Below are 20733 nucleotides of genomic sequence, written 5' to 3'. Positions count from 1 at the left end.
GTTCTTGGTTTATGCAAAACAATTTTATGAGAGCTCACCTCTTCCCTAACTTTATCCCCAATTGAAGGAGAAAGGAGTTTCAAATAAGCACATTACCATTCATCGATTCCAAATGCCCTCCCATATAAAATTTGTTTCCATTTTCTCGATTAGTTCTCGATTTATTTGAAAAATTTTAACGGAGACCCCTTCTCTCCTTCAAATCACCCCACTGGAAGGAGGCAATAGTAGCAAATATTCATTGAAACATTCCTCGTAACTACTCAAATACCTACTACCAAGTGAAATTTGGTTCCATTTGCTGAATAAATTCTCGAGTTATGTAAAAAATTGTATGATTGCACCCTCCTACCTTAAATTTCCCCACAGGAAGAACAGAGAGTTCTCAAAATATCATAGAGACATTTCTCGTATTCAAATACCTTCCCATGCCAAATTTAGATGCATATGCTTTAAAAGTTATGCAGTTATGCTGGCAAACGTAAAATAGCCCCCTCCCCCCTTTCTATCTCTCCACAAAATAAAGAGAAGGGTATCATATATTCATAGAACCCTTTCTTGTACCCAAATACTCCTCCAAGCAAAATTTGGTTCCATTTATTCGAATAAAAATGTATAGAAGCCCCCCCCTCTCTCTGCCTTTATCCCCACTGAAAAAAGGAGGGGTCAAAATAACCAGAAACATTTCTTGTGCTCCAATGCCCTCCCATGCCAAATTTTGATCCAATATCTTGATTAGTTCTCGAGTTATGTAATAGTAAGGTATGCCCCCTCTCCCTTCCTATCTCCCCAGTGAAAGGAGGGAGGGGTACCTAATTTTCTTAGAAATATTCTTCATACTCAAATACCACCACATGCCAAATTTTATACCATTTGCTTGATTGGTTCTCGAGTTATGCAAACATTGGTCTTTTGTTTGGGAGGCCCCTCCCTCCCTCCATGAGAGAGGGAGGGGTCTCAAACCTTAATAGAAACCTTCCCCGGCCTCCAATACCCCCATCTGCCAAGTTTCACGCAAATCGGTTCAGTAGTTTTCGAGTCTATAGGGAACAGACAGACAGACAGACAGACAGACAGACAGACAGACAGACAGACAGACAGAAATTCATTTATCTATTACTAGCTGACCCGGTGTGCTTTGCTACACCTATAAAAATCGAACGATATTTTCAAATTTTATTCAAGTTTTTATTGTTTTGTTGTCATTATTTTAAATCACATCATAACGTAATTCATAAGCAACCGCTATAAAATGAGAGCTGCAGCTGGAGTTTCGGATTGCAACACAAAAATAACTTAAACTAATATTCTGAATCTTGATCTATAAATTTGTGTTAAAAATCTGGTAATTTAAATCTGTTTCTTTAAGCTTCGCCCTAAAAAAGGAGGGTTTCAAATTAATCGTAGGCAAACAATCCAACTGATGTTTTTGCTTGATATGTTCTGGATTGATGCTTAAAAACTAATAAGAGAGCCGCCCCCCCCCTTCCCAGTCCATCCCTTCTCCACCTGATGAATGCAGATCGTAATCTTTAATAATCATACCCATTTTTCTCGTTCCCAAAAATCTTCTTGTATCAAATATTGTTCCATTGGTTGAAACGTTTTTAAGCTTTACAACAAAATTTATATGGAACCCCCCCATTTCTTCACCTCTCTACACAGTAAATCGTAAGGATCTAAAAAATCGTAGAAATATTTTTTGTGACTAAGGAACTGCCATATTTGTTTCCATTTGTTGGTCTCGTTAGCATAAATTGAGAACTTATGCAAACAAAATTGTATTGGGCTCACCTCCCTCCTCCTATGTACCTACTCACTGAAAGGATGATGTTGTGTCAGATAATCATAGAATCATACCAAAGTGATTTTCCATGTTAAATTTAGTCGATTTCTCGAATTTTGTAAAAAAAAGTTAAATGTAAGTTTTACTCTTCCCTTCCTGTATTCCCAATTCTATCATCCCACTGCAAGCAAGGAATTGTTTGACATCAAAAAATTTCTCGTATTGAAATACCATCCCATGCCAAATTTGGTTTTATTTGCGTTGTAAATTCTTGAGTTATTCATAAACTTGAAAGAAGCACCATCCCCCTTCCATTCTCCCCATTGAATGGAGAGGTAAGAACTAAATATTCTTAAAAGTATTTTTTGTACTCAAATACTTTTTGATACCGAATTTTATTTCATTTGCTCTAGAATTCAAGTTATGCAAAAAAATTGTATGGAAGCCCCCCTTTCCCCCTTTATATATATTTCCGCTGAAAAAAGGTGGGGCTTCGATTCATAATAGAAACATTTCTCGTATCCAATTACCCTCACATGCCAAATGTGGTTCAACTTGCTCGATCAGCTCTCCAGTTATACTGAAAATTGTAAGAGAGACCTCTTCTCCCCCTTTTCATCCGCCTTTTTGAAGAAGTGAGGGATATCAAATATTCATTGAAGCATTTCTCGTACCCAAATATCGTTCCATGCCAAATTTAGTTTCATTTGATGTTGTAGTTCTCGAGTTATGCAATAAAAATTGTATGAAACTTTCCTCCCTCTTTCCTTTCTCCCGCTGGAAGAAGTAAGGGGTCTCAAACAATCATTAGAACATGTCACGTTCCCAAATATCCACCCATGTCAAATTTGATCCCATTTGCTTGATAAGTTTTTGAGTTATGTAAAAAATTAAAAAGAGGGCCCTCCCCCCTTTAAATCACCCTATTGGAAAGAGGGAGGGATCTCAAATAATCATAGAAATATTTTTAGTATCCATATACCTTCCCATGCCAAATTTGGTTCCATTTGCTTTATTAGTTTTTGAGTTATGTAAAAAAAACCTGAAAGAGGCCCCTCCCCTTTACGACTGCAAAGAGGGAGGGGTCTCAAATAATCATTGAAATATTTTTCGTATCAAAATACCTTTCCATGCTAATTTGGTTACAATATCTTGATTTGTTTTCGAGTTATATGAAAAATTGTAAGATAACCCCCCTCCCCCCTTCCTATCACCCCACTGAGAGGAGGGAGGGGTACCTAATATTCATTGAAATATTCCTCGTTCCCAAATACCACCCTATGCCAAATTTAATACCATTTGCTTGATTGGTTCTCGAGTTATGGAAAAAATTGTCTTTTGTTTGGAAGGCCCCTCCTCCCCTTCCTGTTAGGGGGAGGGTTCCCAAACCATAATAGAAACCTTCCCCGGCCTCCAATACCCCCACCTGTCAAGTTTCACTTATATCGGTTCAGTAGTTTCTGAGTCTATAGGGAACAGACAGAAAGACAGACAGACAGACAGACAGAAATTCATTTTTATATATATAGATGAAAGTTTCATGAAGATTAATGAAGTGTTACAGGAGTTACAAGCCTTTTAAATGAGCCCTCTTCCTAAACACTGCTATTTTGGTCAATTAACTTTTTGCAAAGCTTATTTCTTATACAAAAGTGAATAACTTTGGCATACGATAATCGATCGATCTAAGTTTTTGAGCATTGTTAAATGTATTCTCAAGCTTCAGTTTGCTGTTCATTTTGTTAAAATCAATCAACATTCAAGTGAGATTTAAATAGATCGCTTTTATATCTTCTCATCTGTAAATTCTTACTTACTTAATGATTCCGCGTCGATTCTCCGACGCATAGGACCGTGGTAAAAGACCTCCTGTCGGCGATATGGAAGCACTCCACTTTCTCAATTTGTTGCCCAGCTACCACGAAATTGGAAGGATTTTCTGTGTTGATTTCCATCGACTTGATCTTTCCAACATTGATTTTGAGACCTGCAGCTTTCAAGTTTTCGGTGAGATCGAAATGGCTCTGCATAATCGGATATCTTTGGGCAAGAATTGGGCGTCAGTCAGGTCAAGGTCGCTTAGCTGCTCCATTGTCGAAGGATTCCACAATGAGAAAGAGTAGCGGTTATAAGATATATCTTTGTTTCACTCCGGCAGTTACCGGGATTGGATCAGATAAGACACCGTCGTGCAGGACCTTGCCACAAGTGCCTCTTACTGTGTTTCGATGAGATGGACTAGTTTTTCACGGACTCCTCTGCGTCTAAGTGCAGCCCAGATGTTTTCGTGCTTCAGTCGGTCGAATGCTTTTTCGAAATCAATGAACGCCAGCAGAGAGTTCTGGGATTCGTTGATTTTTTTCAGTATTATTTATTCGAAGCGTTGTGATGGATCACACATGATCACACATGATGACATCGCAGTGTGTAACGTGTTAAATAAGCTAAAAGCAGTAAAAATCTTTAAACTCAAAATCCGTATTAAAATACTGGTTTACGCGCCAAATTCCAGAAGGAATTTGCCAGCACTTCGTTACTTTGCCCGGCGGCTAGCGGGAAGTCGTGGATCCGCAGCAAGTTGTGAGGAAAATGGTTCAAAAAAGATTTTAACACTCTTTAGTTAACAATTTTGTATTCAAAAAAAAGCTAACAAAACTAATTAACCAATAAAACAATTCTTCACAGACGTGAGAGCTCTCACGGACCAGCAGGGCAGCTTCCCTCGGCTGAATCCGGATACTTCCGACGAAAAACCAGAGATCAAAAGAAAGGCCGATGGTGATTCTGGCGAAAACCAACGGCATTTAGGAACTTTTCACTTGTAGGTTTCAATTTTGGTAAAAACTTACTCGGCCTTTCTGCTTGCGCGTGCTCAGGCGTGTGGTACTCTTTCAAAAAATTTTATGGTCGTGAAAACAACCGATTCCGCACAATGCGGTTTCTAGCGGGCCCCGATCGCTCTCACGGTCCATCCCGTGTTCCGTGCGTCCCAACTTCGACCTCCGAAAGCGCCCAAGACGATCACCAGGAACCGCACAGCAAAACTTTCACCAACTGGTCACTTGGCACTAACTATCACGCCACTGCAGCACTTGCTGCCGACCGAATGGGATAACGCCCAAAAACTAAGTGAGTCGGCCGCCGTCGGTGGTGCGCCTTATATTGATTCGCATCTGTTGGCGTGCGAAAAGTTTTCCTCTGCCGTCGGTCCGTGTTTTCGGTGTTCTGCTTTGTCGTATTGTACCTCGCAAGGCGTGTGCTCGGGGTTTAGTTTAAGTTTTGTTTCTTCGAAAAGCAAGAGTGCGCAATCCCACCTGAACCATTGGATTGAATGCTACAAGTGTAGCGTCAATTTTTTCCTGAATCCTGGTCAGGATCACTTTGCAGAAAATTTTCAGGGTTGTACAGATCAACGTTATGCCACTCCTGTTACCGCACTCTGTCAGGGCACCTTTCTTCGGAACGTTTACGAGGATACCCTAAATCCAGTCGGCCGGGAATGTTCCAGTATCACAAATGCAGCCGAAAAGCCACAAGTCTTACAAATCACAGGACACATTTTGCCAAAATTCTTGCGGAATGCAACAACAAAATCATAGAGACAGGAGTTTTTCCAGAATGCCTCAAAACTGCAAAAGTAATCCCTATTTTCAAGTCTGGTGATCAACTCGATGTAAATAAATTTTCGAGGAGCTTTTGATAAGCAGAATGAAAAGCTTTTTAAATGAAAACAACGTTTTTTACCGTTTGCAATACGGTTTCAAATCAGGATCCAGCACGCTTACAGCTATCTGCGTGCTGATGGATTCTGTCATTCGTGAAATAGACACGAAAAAAATTGTAGGCGGACTTTTTCTTGACCTTAAAAAAGCCTTTGACACTTTAAACCACGAAATATTGTTGAACCAACTTGAGTGCTATGGCATGAGCGGCTTAATCAACGACTTAGCTATTTGTCAAATAGAAACCAATTTGTCTGCTTAGGAGAAGAAAAGAGCTCCCTAGAAAAGCTGGATGTTGGTGTTCCGCAAGGCAGCAATATCGGACCCTTACTCTTTCTACTTTACATAAACGATCTCAGTAAGTTGCCGTTACACGGTACACCTCGCCTGTTTGCAGATGACACAGCTCTTTTTTATCCCGCAAACTGTTCCAATATCATTATCAACCATATGGAAGAAGATTTAAGAGTTCTTAATAGTTATTTTCCGCCAACCTCCTGACCTTGAATCTTGCTAAAACAAAGTACATGATTTTTCACTCTCCTCGGAAAAAAATTGAACCACACAGCGATCCTAAACTATCTACAACAATAATTTAAAAGGTAACAAACTTCAAGTACTTGGGAATAACGCTTCCATATTGATCAATTGCAAAAACAAATATCATCTTTTAGCGGTATTTTATGGAGAGTAAAAGCATTTGTTCCACGTCATGTTTTACTGAAATTCTATTTTGCCTTTATACATTCTCGTCTATATTATTTGATAGCTGTTTAGGGTAGAGCACCATTGTCTCTCCTCTCCCGTTTACAAACCCTCCAGAATCGATGCATTAAAACAATCTATAACCTTCCCCGTCTTTACTCAACCAATTTACTTTATTCCGATAGATCTCATAACATATTACCTCTCTCTAAACTGTGCGATTTGCAAACCGTAGTTTACGTATTCGATAATCTGCACTCGTCTAACCATAACCAAAATTTGATATCTAATGCGGGCCGGAGAGTTCATAATACCCGTCAATCTCGCCATCTTATGCACAGCACAGCCTCTACCTGTCTTAGTCAACGTCGAATTTCTTTCATTGGTCCTACGAAGTTCAACAGCCTTCCAGAAGATATAAAAAACAGTTCTAATAGAAACATTTGCAAGATCAAACTAATACAATACTTCAAAGTAAACCTTAACCAATAACCAACCACTTATTTAGCAATTTTTTTTTGATAATTTTCATAGCAGTAAATTTAGTTCTTATAATTTAGTTTTAGTTTTTTATTATCAATTCTCATAAATAAATAATTAATTTGTTAATCATCAAAATGGATCTCTTCAACGCAATATTCTTCCACTGAGATTCATTGAGTAAAATTCTCTTTTGTTTTTTCATACTTCCTCCACTCAGGCAAATTCTTATTATAATTTTCATAAGATGCATCTTATGAACCGCTTTTTAGAGTGTAAAATAATGTTTCATAAGAGTCTTATGAAATTCTTTCAATTTTCATACGATGTTCTTATGAAAAATAGAAGAAACACCATTGTGAAAAAATAATGAACACATTCATTCATAGCATCAGGTTTTTTCATCATCTAACTGTGCGAAGCAATCGCCAGTTCATAGTTATAATAATTTCCCTTCAATGTTACATGTTATTGCTATCTCCGGAATGGTAAGTTCGATTTGATGTTTTTTGTGTAAACGTCTAATATTTTAGTAAACTAAAATACATTATTTGTTTACTTTTCAGCAAGCTGATCGGCAAAAAACGAAAGGTCAAAGATTTAGATGCGGCAAAAAAAACTTTGATGGAGCCGTCTGTTGATGCGCTGCTGATGGTGACCATTAAGGATTTAATTTTAAACAAATTTGGCAAACAATAAAGTGATTGTTTTAGCATGAAATATCTAGAATTTTTCTTATTAGAAAGTGATTTACTATTTCCATAAGAATCTCTTATGAAAAGCAACAACCTTTCATTGAAGTAGGCGTTCATCTTCAGAATTCATTCGCGTCATAAGACAATCTTATGAATTTCATTAATTTTTCTTATGGCGCCACTTCATAAGAGAATCTTATGGCATACATAATAGTATTTTTCTGAGTGTCGTAGTAAATAATATTTTTTACATTCTCAGCATGATTAAAGTTTGTCCGCGTTTGAGTTTTTAATGTTATTTAAAACAAAAATGTTATTTTGCTGCCATGCCAGACATGCTGAGAACAGTTAGCGTCCATTACCAGGGGGCTTAAATGAGCTTTTTGGTATGGGGGAGTGTGGTGGGCCGCTAAGAAAAAAAAGGCGATGCAATATTTGTGCTGGCAAGGCAGGGTCGGCTTTCAGCATCTCAGTAGGGATGCAATCGATTCCAGGCGCTTTGTTTGATTTCATGTCTTTGATTATCGCTTCTATTTCAGCCAGCGAGGGCGCTCCCGAGTTTACGCCATTAATGCGACTGGCTGTTGGCGCTCATTATTGATTGCTAGTTTGCAAAAAAATTATCCAAAACAAATATTAAATTTATATATCAATGGAAAGCCAATAACTTGACCAACAAAACCCATTCAAAAAGTTATTCGAGCTCGGCCGAATTCTTAAGGTTATAACTTACTGAAAAATGGCATTATTGTTGGCATTATTGAAAAATGGCTAAGTTTCTTATAATAATAAGAACTACAACTTTTGTGAAGACATCGAGTCTCTAAATTATTATTATTTCAAGAAATAATGTTTTTATTTCCCTTCCAGGTGGATAAATCACTTTTTTTCCTTTCAAGAATTTGATAGATCATCAAAAAATATGAACATGTTGTGAAGACATCAAATGTCTACCGTTTACCGTTTGTCCGCAAGTAATTTTTATCGCTTTTTAGGTGTATTTACCCCTGAGTGCGGCGACACTTTCTCCCTCTTCGCTAGTTTGTCCAGGCTCTCTTGTCTCATCTACAAGCTCATTTAACTTCCCTTTCCAGCTCCACAAATCGTAAGCGGGCGGCACCCGGTACATGCCTGCTCAATTCCGACTTTCACCTTTCTCCGATCATCGACCAACCTCCAGGTTTCGTCCGACATCTGTTCATCTCTTCTACCACAAACTTTACCCGAGACTACTCTGGCTCGTCGTGATAAAAAGGCATTCTTGACACCACAACACTGTTCTTCGACTGTTCCGTCTGTCGGCAATTCCGAGGCTCATTAATCACGCTGTTCAACGTATACCCTTTTCACCTCTGGAATCTCCAACCGGCGGACGTCGTTTCGACACCCGACTTTCTCCTCGCGCCGTTGGACACGCGCAACTTACAGTCGTATCTCGCCAAGGTCAGATGCAATGTCTGCGCTTCGTTTGATGCGGACATCAAAAAGGCTCCTTCTCCATTTTCGGATGATAGAGATGTGATCAATTTGATTCGGCCATCTCGGGATACCCAAGTGATGGTCGATGGGGCAAGAGCGATCCACCAAACACCGTGTCGTTATTGCCACAAAATTTTACAAACAGCTCTACGTTTTCGCTTTTCTGTCCTAGAGTATGGCGAATCATGATACGCTTAGGTCCCGATTGTCAGAGATTCAGAACCAATTTTTGCTTTGAAATCGCCTAAGTGGATTTGAATGTCACCCTTTTGGAATTTTCTCAACCACGCTGTTCAGTTGACTGTAGGTACAACGGCTCTTTCTCCTGCAAATCGGCAACGCATCCTACTATTTTGTTTGAACTTCCGTTTTGTTATCTTATGTCTACTGTAGTCGAAAGATAACCAACCAACTATGGCGTTTATGTGCAATTCACATACTACAAGCCGAAAAAACTGACCACAATTCAAATGCAAAGTTATGACGATCCTGACCGTATTACTAGGCAAAACCTTTCGATACCAATTTATCTTTACATATTGGATTAAGGAAACGTTGTAATTTTGCACCTTTCACTTCAAAGCTATGTACTTTTCAGGTGGCCTTCGACAATAACGGTGATCGAATGTATGCAGAATATGACGTCATCAACGTGCAATCTTCATCCCAATACACAAAAGTTGGTAGTTTCTTCTATGATGCCGAGAAAGGTCGAATGAAACTAAAAATTAATGATACTGCACTCATATGGCCAGGAAACACTGAAAAAAAACCTGAAGGAATAATGATTCCAACACACCTCAAAGTTTTGACTATTGAGGAAAAACCATTCGTATATGTCCGGGAACTTATGGATGATGAAATTGACTGCGATGACGACGAGATAGTATGTCCCCATTTCAACTCGACTGATGGATCAGGTCTGATAATAAGGTTTTTATTTGTATGTACCTTCTAATTCTTAAATATCGCACTTTTACAGAGAAGGACTTTTGTTGCAAAGGATACTGCATAGATTTATTGAAAGCGCTAGCACAAAGAATCAATTTTACCTTCAACCTTGCGTTATCGCCAGATGGTCAATTCGGGCATTACCAATTGAAAAACCTTACCACAGGAATTGGAACAGGAGTCAAGAAGGAATGGAATGGCCTGATTGGGGAATTGGTTTCAGAAAGAGCCGATCTTATAATGGCTCCGTTAACTATAAATCCCGAGCGTGCCGAATTTATAGAATTTTCAAAACCATTCAAGTATCAAGGCATCACTATATTGGAGAAAAAACCGTCAAGATCAAGTACTTTGGTTTGTTCGATTCGCATTATCTCTTGTTGTGTTCATCCCCACTAACACTTAACTCGATTGTTACAGGTATCTTTCTTGCAACCATTTAGCAATACACTTTGGATTTTAGTGATGGTATCTGTACATGTTGTCGCGTTAGTACTCTATCTGCTAGATAGATTTTCGCCATTTGGCAGGTTTAAATTGACTACAAATGATGGAACTGAAGAAGATGCTTTGAATTTAAGCTCTGCTATATGGTTTGCTTGGGGAGTTCTTCTGAATAGCGGCATAGGAGAAGGAACTCCAAGGTCATTTTCGGCTAGGGTTCTAGGTATGAAGTTATTCATATGTATCAACTTGATACAAATCTTAAATAAAATGTTATTTGTTTTTCAGGCATGGTCTGGGCTGGTTTCGCAATGATCATCGTAGCTTCGTATACCGCTAATTTGGCCGCATTTTTAGTGTTAGAAAGGCCAAAAACGAAGCTCTCTGGTATAAACGACGCTCGATTGCGTAACACGATGGAGAATTTGACTTGCGCAACTGTCAAAGGTTCGGCAGTAGACATGTACTTCCGCAGGCAAGTTGAACTATCGAACATGTATCGTACTATGGAAGCTAACAATTACGACACAGCAGAACGAGCTATCCAGGATGTAAAAGATGGGTTAGATAGATTAGTAAAGCTTAAACTGGTAGGCAAAAGATTTTACTCATATGTATTGTTTTTAGTAAATTGATGGCCTTTATCTGGGATTCTTCTCGTTTGGAATATGAAGCAGCAAAAGATTGCGAACTTGTCACCGCAGGAGAATTGTTCGGTAGAAGTGGTTATGGAGTTGGCCTTCAAAAAGGTTCCCCATGGACAGACGCCGTCACACTGGCAATATTGGATTTCCACGAGAGTGGCTTCATGGAATCTCTAGACAAGGAATGGATTTTTCATGGAAGCATTCAACAGTGTGAACAATTTGAGAAAACACCTAACACTTTAGGCTTAAAAAATATGGCAGGAGTGTTTATACTTGTTGGAGTTGGAATAATTGGTGGCGTGGGGTTGATCATAATAGAGGTTATTTACAAAAAACATCAAATAAAAAAACAAAAGAAAATGGATATTGCCAGAAACGCAGCTGATAAATGGAGAGGAACCATAGAGGTAAGAAAAATTGAAACATTTTTGAAAACTTTGTATTAGTTTGTATTAGTAACTGATCCGCGGAAAACGTGTTTGATCAGCTAACTCTTTTGTTCAGTCGATCAAGTGATTGCTATGACACGATAGGTTTTATAATCTCTTATAAGATCAAGTCCAACGGTATTGGAAAAACGTGTTGCGATGGATGCACTGCTGCCGAGTTTGGGTGATGGTTTTCATGAGCGCAGCTAAAATTTCACCCAAATTTCTACAGACCTTAAGGGTTTTAGGATAAAAAGAATAACTTTTCGCTTCCATCGCCATTTTACATTACCAACCGCCATTCAATTCTGGTTCTACTCCACTGGTAAACTTGATCTCAGAGCAACTGTATACCTGTCTATTCTTGGGTCTACTCTAATTTATGTAAGCCAAACCACTGAAACCCCTGACAACCCCGCTCGTGTTCAACTATCAAGCTGTTAAGAACTGCGTCAAATTGGGTTGGTTCAAAGCTGAGCATAGACGTGGCTTTCTGGAAAACTAGGAGACATCCTTGTATTTGAGAAAATGAATTCGCCATATTTGATTATTCAGATATCCGTTCTCTACTTTTATCTATCGATCGATAATGTTTAATAGAAATGATTTATGCAAGCCGACGGTAAGTCTCGTTGGATAAATTTACGACTCGTGTTGAAAAATCCACTTTGTGCAACTTATTGAATATAAGAAAATAGAACTGTACTGCTCGGCGTCACGTAACCGCCGTACCCTGGGTTCCCATGGGTAACGGCGGCGGTGTGCTTGCGATAATGATGGTTATAACTAGGTATCATTGTCCTGAGAGGGTCGTTGCACACATGGATTCATAATATGATTCAAATTAGAAGGCGTGGTGAACACCTTTATTTTGATTAAATTCAGGTTCAGTGGTGTGGTGTCCCAATTTTTCATGATCCATGTTGATAAGATGAATTGGAGTTGGAACACTTGCCCTCCCTTCCGCAAACAATGGGAAATTTTGGGGAAATTTGTGGTAGTGAAAAGTGGTGAAAATATCACAATAAGCCGTGATACTTTTCAATAGAACATAATCAATTTGGCTATTCAGCTAGTTAGTTGATTCATGTTTTATAGAATTAAATAGATAACAAGATGTTAGAAGTATTGCTATGTTAGGTTATTAGTGATGAGGATTTAGAAGAACAGCATTGTGCATTTCCTGTTCTGTTGATAAGTTGGCGAAGCCTAATTTATTATTAGTTCGAGCTAGGCTTTTGGAAAATAGGATGATATGAACTAATATCCTATTTTTCTGTATTTGTTTTTTTGTATTTCTTTTTATGTTACCTACAACTTTGGACTGATGATGACCAATGAGCAGTTTGGAAAACTCGAACTATTTTCAAACCATCTCCTAACAACATTAGACCCAGACGACAGTTTCGCATGATGTGGTTGTCAGCCAAAGGATTTAATTAACAGCTGGAAGATGGAGTTCTATCACATGGAGAGAGCTGTCCATTTTATTTTTAATATTTTAAATTCCATTCAAAACTGTAGTTAGTTTCGTTGGAAGTATGTGAGCGACCTGTCTCAACCCGCCAACGTATTTCCTCCAACTGGTATCTTGAGGGTTTAGTTCATTTTCTGGTACTGCTTCTGTTCATATTCATCCAAAGTGGATTTAATGGTCTAACTAACGTATCAAGATCCCGTACCCTAAGTTGCAATGGGTTAACGGCTGCGGTGTGTATGTTTGTGAAAATGATGGATCAACCCATCATTTTCCTGACAGTGTCGTTACACACAATCTTGTTAAACATGGTGTCATAATATGGCCTAAATTAGAAGAGGAGCTGGACATCTTTATTTAGTTTAAATTCAGCAGTAGGTTCAAAGATGTCTATTTTTTTTTTCATGATCCATGTTGATAAGATGAATGGGAGTTGAAACACTTGCCCTCCCTTCCGCAGAACAATCGCAACATTTGGTAGTGAAAGTATCACAATTTACCATAATAAAAGTTGATACTTTCAATAGGGCATAATTCGTTTGGCTAGGTAGTTAGATGGTTTAGTCTTGTAGAATTAAAAATAGAGAAAACGTGTGAAAAGTATTACGATGTTAGGTAAAGGTTATGGTATTCGCCTCCCCAATGCTCTAGTAAATGTGTATTTGCGGTTTATGAATTTCGTTGGCTTATTCTTAAATCAAGCATTTTACAAGAACTAGAGGCTCATTGGATGGGAATGCTGTTGTTGGAAAATGTTATATTTCATTTGGTAAGACGTTTTTTTTTTTTTGCTTTTTATTTAATTATCCATTTTTAGCAAATCTGTACGTTTTTCGGTTTAGTTTGAAATTCATCTATGGAAGTATATATTAGAATGTACGGTTTTGAAGAATAACAATGAGTAGGTAGTCCTAATTACTGATTTCGGGCATTTTACAATAGGCATGCGGTATATTTTAATAGAACCCCTATGTAGATTTTTTTTTTAAATTATGATGGATTTTAACATTCAACTATGTGAGGTAGGTAGGGTAGGGCGTTGCTCAAACGGTAAGATGTGCTCTTATATCCATATTCTGGTAAGTTTTCATGATTTTGTGATGTTGTGATAGGAATAAGGTAGCTTACTTCTACTATTAATTTAAGCTAGAATTTTTATTAGTTTGAAATAGGCTTGCTCCAAAAAGCAAAACAAACTCTCACATCCATATTTTGGTAAAATAGTATGATTAGCAATGAAATGGAAAAACTCTAAAAAGAAAAACAAAAATTTCAAAATTTAGAAAATGAAAGGCAAAAAATTAGGGAAAAACAGCAAATAACACTTCAATTACTTCATGCAAGAACTAATTCCTTCCTTTATATTTCTCTTTCCTCTCCTTTTCTCTTTCTTTTATTTTCATATACCCCTGCGCATACGATTCGGAGTCATATGATGACTGGACCCCGAGACAACTATCACGAAACCCATCACACATACCAGTGGAATTGGGGCGGAGACACGAAGCAGACGTTCAACAGACGACGACGAAGGAAGGAAAAACATATAAGATAAGTTAAAATGATTCCTTTAATAACACAAAAATTAAATGTAGTTAGATGCGTGGGGAGTATGTAGAGGCCAGTCTCGAACCCGCCCATGTCCTTCCTCCAACTGGTATCGGGAGGGGTTGGTTTATTATCTTGAACTGCATTTTATCCATATTCCATGGATATAATGAAGTGCTTGATGGTTTAACCAACGTCTCAAGATCGCTTACTATTCTACGCTGCCTTCTCTAAACTTTAAATTTTCTTCTCCAAACTATTCTAATTTTCATTTCCAGCGTCAGCTCCCCGAGCTATTTAAACGCCATAAAAAAAAAAAAAAAAAAAAAAACTAACGTATCAAGATCGTTCACTACTCTATGCTGCATACTCTAAACTTTAATTTTCCTCTGATCTTTCCACCTATATTTCCTTTTCAGCGTCAGGTTCCCACAGCTATTTCAATGCCAAAAAATATCTGGCTTAATTAAATAAATTATAATATACCGAATAATTATTAATTCGGTAATTATTCTTTATTTCAGAAACGCAAAACTCTTCGAGCATCTTTGGCTATGCAAAGGCAATACAATATCGGCCTCAATACTGTATCGAAATCAATCAGCCAAGCCGTAGATAAGAATCGATATCCTAAGCTAAGTCCTTTACCACGGACTCCGGAACGAGCATGGCCAGGAGATCATGAAATTACACGAAATCGGAGAAACAATGATCAAGTTTACAAACCACCACCAAGATATATGCCTACCTATGCTACAGATGTGTCGCATCTGGTGGTTTAATTGTTTTAAATAAATACAAGAGCATTATTACACACAATTGAAGAATACGATAAAATGTGCGTGTCAGCCAAATTATTCTCCATATGTCCAAATAAAGTTAAAGTACGAAGCTATTGTCAAAGGATGTATGCGTATATGTTATTCGTTATTCAGAAGTTAAAAATGCCTATAAAAATAAAAATATATCCAAATGTCTTTATACTTCAATCTATTTCTTAGTTCCATTTCTACTCTAAATGAAATTTACATTCACAATATTTGAAAATGTACCAATACAAAAAATCGCCATTCCTATTTTTCAAATGTGGTATCATGTCACATTTCGAAAACCGACCACAATAAGTTTTCGTATTATTTGTGTCGCCAACCGTTTTTCTGAAATCTGATTTTTGGGTCACTGAATTGAGCAGTAGCAATATTTTTGTCCCTGTAGTGTACGATTTTCCGTTAGAGAACCTGAAATGGTAAAACAAACTCTACATTAAAATTTCTAATATCATTATTACTAAATACCCGAATAACCCGGGTGGTTAAAAGGTCTCAAATAAATTATAATAAATTATAAAATTATTACTAAATATGTAATGAAAATTCAATAGGCGTTTTGAAACTAATCAATGAAGTAAATTTTCGCTTCTGTCACATGTAACAATTTTAATAAAACTTCCAACATCCAGTAATATTTATTGGAAATGTCTTTCTCGAGCGCGTTTGGTATACCAATTATACCATTATACCATTATAATGCTCGATTAGAATGAAAATTTATCAAAATCGTCAAAATGTCACTATGATGAGGACGGCATGAACCATTAAGAGATACTAATTATTAGCGACAAGATGTCATTAAGAACATGACATGGTTCAAAAATCAAACTTGTTTTTTTCAAAGGTCGATTAGTGAAATGTCCTACTATAGAGAAATATTATTACGCATGTGTGCTTAATTGGCGCATATATTGAACGCCAACGTCACTCTTTTCCATATGCTCATAATTTTGAAACACATAGATGAACTTATAACTTGTGATGCTTGTTCTTACGTAACTGGCTGGAAAAATAACCAAAAAATACAATCGGTTTCGATTTGCCCAAATTTCATACTCATTTTAATGATCATAACTCGCGCGAGCGTCGTATGAAACATCTTAAGAATTCACAGAAAACTGCTGCAAATGTTATCAACACATCTTGACAACTTTAAAATTTGTATTTTAAATATAGAATATGTTGTCCAGGCTACAAATATTCAAAATAGAAAACAATTTATGTCTATTTTTGTATTTTTTTTTTTGTTTCATACGACGTGAAAGCTCACGTGATTACACATCGTGATTCCCTGCAAATGATAAAAATTGAAATTTGAAGGCCACAAAGCCCGCTGTGCTATGCCGGGAGTTTTGGGCATTTTTATTCGTTAGTAACGCAATAGATGTCACTACTGGCTACAGCCAAGCATTTTCCAGTAGCTCGATTCGAGCAGCCGGACACCGATCTACTCGATTTCGATTTTTCGTAGCGTTGCATTGGGTGGTATGAAAAAAACTTAGTATTTGCTTTTGCTAAACTGAATCGAGCAGTCGAGCAGTCGCTTAAAGCAATTGCTTCGGTTGTTATGAATAAAGTTTTTTTTGACAGCTGTTTTCTCAGTCAGGAGCTTTTACTTTTAGAACAAGCTAGTTTGGTATGAATAAAGCTCAAATCTGAAGCAATTGCTCGACAAATCTCATAGCAATTGCTTTATTTTCTAAGCATGCTCGGTAGCAGACTTTTCCAATAAAAAATTCTTTAATAACGTCATGAACCTATCAAATTAGCAATATTTCACTTCAAAACAATTCCAAGAGGTATTTTTAACATGGATAAAGAAAAGTCGAGTGATAACCCAACCATCCCATATTCCTGTCGTTGTATAAAATCATTCGTCTAAGATGACAATAAACAAATCAATTAGTAAATATTTCAAATTAAAAAAAATCCGGCTATAGTGGAAGAAGTCCCAATTGGCTCAAAGTAAGAAATAAATTGTAATAATTTAAAACATTATACAGATCTCTCATTTTTATATAATTTTTTATAATCCTAAGATTTAAAAAAAAAATCTAAATTAAAATGCGCGCCTATTGCCTATTTTTTTTATACATCGGATTATCCCGATCCGAATACATGTGGGAGAGCTTATGATAAATATTAAAGTTTGGGCCATTTTTTGTTTGATTATCCCGATCCGAATACATGTGGGAGAGCTTATGATAAATATTAAAGTTATGCCATTTTTTGTTTGACAATATTCGAAAATGAGTTCATTTTTCTTTAAACATCAACATACGAGCACGCATTAACAAAAAAATCCGGTCGTTCTTACACGCACCACCCGCTTCGTCGACTTCAAGGATACTTTCGCCGTACTTTTCAATTTTCTGATCGTCTTCTTTCATTTTACTTTAGAAAACTTCGGATTCTGCTGGTTGGATAGCTCTATTTTTCGAAGCAAAAGCTATGTTCTAAGACTTTAGTACACATCCGCTAAGCAAATGTTTATTCATACCAAACTAAGCAAATGCTTTGGACTTTTGCTTTGATTGATTTCGAGCTAAGTAAAAGCTACCGAAGCAATTGCTAAACTTTATTCATACCACTAATTGAATTTATTTGTTGAACGGATGTCGCCAGATGTCACTATACTTTAAAAACAAAATCGTGAGAAAAATCACGCCATCATTCGAAAATTTAATTAAAAAAATTTAAAAAAATGACATAAATAGTATTTTTATTTTTACGGATTAACGGGGTCTCGGTTAAAGGACGTTTTTATGCTTTCTTCTAGGTTTAGGGACGGAAGCTCTTTCAACCGTTCACATTAAACTGCAATTGTTGTTGTTGTATTTTGGGTTTAAAATTGGCCTGAGGGACGGAGCCTCATATCGCCAATGTGAAATTAAACTGCAAGAGTTCTCTTATTTCTCTTTATTCGTTTTCTTATTTGATGATTCAAAAAAACGACAATAGATGCCACTTTTCTTTGTTTCCAGTTGCAAACGCGAACGCGAGTGCAAGTGCGGCTACTCGAGCATCATTATTTTCTATTCACTTACTTATGCCGTTTTCGTTTTCTTCACGAACACAATTACAGCAATTAAGGCAAAAACCCGTGGATAGCTAGGTTGCCACTGCTAATAAACGAAAACTCTAACACGAGATATCATAAAATTGCATATGCATATGCAAATGATGAAAATGAAATTTTAAACAAGACTTTTTTTTTATTTCGTCGTTTTGACCTTTCCCACAAAGCCCACTATGCTGGGAGTTTGGTGTAGTGACGCTTGCTTAGTTTGGCAGTTTAGCTGAACAAGCTCGCCATTAAGAGGAGAAGAAGCAGAAGAAGACGCTTGCTTAGTGACGCTTAGATTAAACGCCAATAGATGTCACTATTTACAGTATATTCAAGCGTTTTCCTCCAGCTCGGCAGCTCCATCAGCTTGATTCGAGCAGTTCGGCTACATAAAAAAACACTGACAGAACGCTTTTTCCTAGCGTGAACGGAACTGAATTTGTTCGATCTGGGATGATGAAGAAGTAATTTAAGGAAAAATTTGAGGTCCTTTTGTGAGAAAAATCACGCCCTAGTTACGCTTTTTAAATTTCAATTTTCATACAAATTCATTCAAATACAGTATTCAGACAACAAACCGAGCCACGTTTTCATCCGTTTGCTTATAATAAACGCCAATGGATGTCACTATAGAGCGTTAAGTATTTTCCTAAAAACATTTCAAACGTTGAAAAAGCGAGACAAAAACATAAAACAGTATTTTTATGTTTACGTGTTTTTATGCTTAACGGTGTTTCGGTTAACAAACGTTTTTTATGCTGTCTACGGACGTTTTAGAGCTTAAGGTCGAATTCACAGTGAGCGCGAAGCGAAGTGCGAAGCGAATTTCTAATTCGCGCGAAAAACCGCTTCTCATTGAAACACGTTGAAAAAAACATCGACCGGCCACAGTGCAAGCGAATTTTCTCGCGAAGAGCCGGCTCGATCGCGCGAGTTCATAAAGTTCATCCGGACATACACTGAAAATATTCTCTGGGATATTTTTTATCGCAAATGATAATTATCGAAAAATCTTTTTCAAAAGTTTATTTATTTAATTATCATTGCCGTTTCTGTGTTGGTTATGGAAAATGCACGGTTTTTAGCCGTGGATTTTCACAAATAACGCCGTGTCAGTATTTTTCAATTGAAACAAAATCTAACTGGCAATAAACGACCGGTGCCACAGTATGTGTATATAGGGTGAAGGGGCTGAACGGATATAAGTTGGAATTCGTTGTCCGACGCCATCTTGAAATCCAATATGTCCCCTTCCATTCAACTTTAAAATGCTGGAAGTGACTGAAAAGCACACGAAACTCCCACAATCTGGGTATTGGATGAAAGGGCTCAATAAGTAGAAGTCGAATTTGGCTGTTAGACGCCATATTGAAATCAAAGATGGCGGTTCCGCTTAATTCAAAGGGCAGTAAATAACTGAAAATCGCATGAACCATCCACAATATAGGTAATTAGTAAAAGGGCTCAAAAAGAAGATGAAAAATGATTGACAAAAATTTAACAAAAATTTTGAGAAAACTACAGAAAAGCACTGAAAAAAATTAACAAAAAAATGACAAGTGTTAAAAAATAAAGAAATAATGACAAAAAATATAACAAAACTGTGGCAAAAATATAAATAACTATTACTAAAATTTGACAAATGACAAAAATTTGAAAGAACTATGACAAAAATATGACAAACAAAATAATGACAAATGACAAAACTTTGAATAAAACACGACAAATGTGCTGTGACGGGATAATAAATGGCTTTGTTGCCACAAATAATATAAACGCAAACATAACATTATGGCAACATTAATGTGTTGCTAAATTCGGAAAAACCCATTATATTTCCCCCAAAAGATAATCAAAGGACGAGCGACTTACATTGTTTCCTTTCTGCATGCTGCTGACCCGACTCCCGGGAACCTTTTGTCGGAGCACCTCTCCGAGTGCCCTGCCATCTGGAGGCTGTCCGGAACCACGTCAATGATGCCTGTTTGTCCGGCTGCAGATTGTCGACGAGCGATAGCTTGATGCACACCTAGCCAATATCGCTGCATCCACATGCCACAATTCTCGAGGCTCGCTGGCCTTTGCTGACGACCCTGCACGCTCCGGCTTGGGCCGCTGAACGCGCAGATCCTCGTGCTAAACGACAATCCAGCCGCTTTGGTGATTCTCCGGAGAAGTTGCTCCTCCTCGCTTGTCATCCGATGACCCAAGATGTTTTCCCCCGGTTGCAACCGGGAACGCCTTCCGCTGCTTTCGCCGATCCCTCGACGCCACTCGCTCCTCTCGCGCGTACCTTCCCTTGGGGAACCTTTGGCGCTACTCGTCGCCTCGTGCGCGATCAACACGGCAAGCAAAACCGTCAGACGCAGCGAAAATTCGCTGATAAATGTTCGGCGAAGTGGCTGTTTGTCCCCAAAAACGAAACGCTTCCACGACTGGCGAGAAGATGGCACCAAGTGCTGAATCCGGGAAAT

The 20733-nt window shown here is 37.7% G+C and overlaps 2 protein-coding genes across 3 annotated transcripts in view; one reads left to right on the top strand and one right to left on the bottom strand.

Moving 5' to 3' along the window:
• LOC129755188 (glutamate [NMDA] receptor subunit 1) overlaps positions 1-15351 on the top strand; it is a 26157-nt gene extending 10806 nt beyond the window's left edge. Inside the window, exons 9-14 of one of the 2 annotated variants that reach the window (XM_055751558.1) lie at positions 9466-9787; positions 9850-10172; positions 10239-10485; positions 10551-10824; positions 10890-11316; positions 14887-15351. In XM_055751558.1, coding sequence (XP_055607533.1) covers positions 9466-9787; positions 9850-10172; positions 10239-10485; positions 10551-10824; positions 10890-11316; positions 14887-15144 — 1851 coding nt within the window. In that variant the 3' untranslated portion in view covers positions 15145-15351. The remainder of the gene's footprint in view (positions 1-9465; positions 9788-9849; positions 10173-10238; positions 10486-10550; positions 10825-10889; positions 11317-14886) is intronic. The other variant, XM_055751559.1, reaches the window with a different exon arrangement.
• On the bottom strand, positions 15228-20733 carry LOC129755192 (uncharacterized). Its single transcript, XM_055751564.1, has 2 exons — positions 20132-20733; positions 15228-15600 (listed from the first exon to the last, which is right to left on the bottom strand). The coding sequence occupies exons 1-2, from the start codon at positions 20455-20457 to the stop codon at positions 15372-15374; spliced, it is 555 nt and encodes a 184-aa protein (XP_055607539.1). The 5' UTR covers positions 20458-20733; the 3' UTR covers positions 15228-15371.

This window comes from Uranotaenia lowii, chromosome 3 (genome assembly GCF_029784155.1).
Source record: "Uranotaenia lowii strain MFRU-FL chromosome 3, ASM2978415v1, whole genome shotgun sequence".
NCBI lineage: Eukaryota > Metazoa > Arthropoda > Insecta > Diptera > Culicidae > Uranotaenia > Uranotaenia lowii.
The sequence above is the reverse complement of the archived record's forward strand: the minus strand, read 5'-3'. Positions and strand labels throughout refer to the sequence as shown.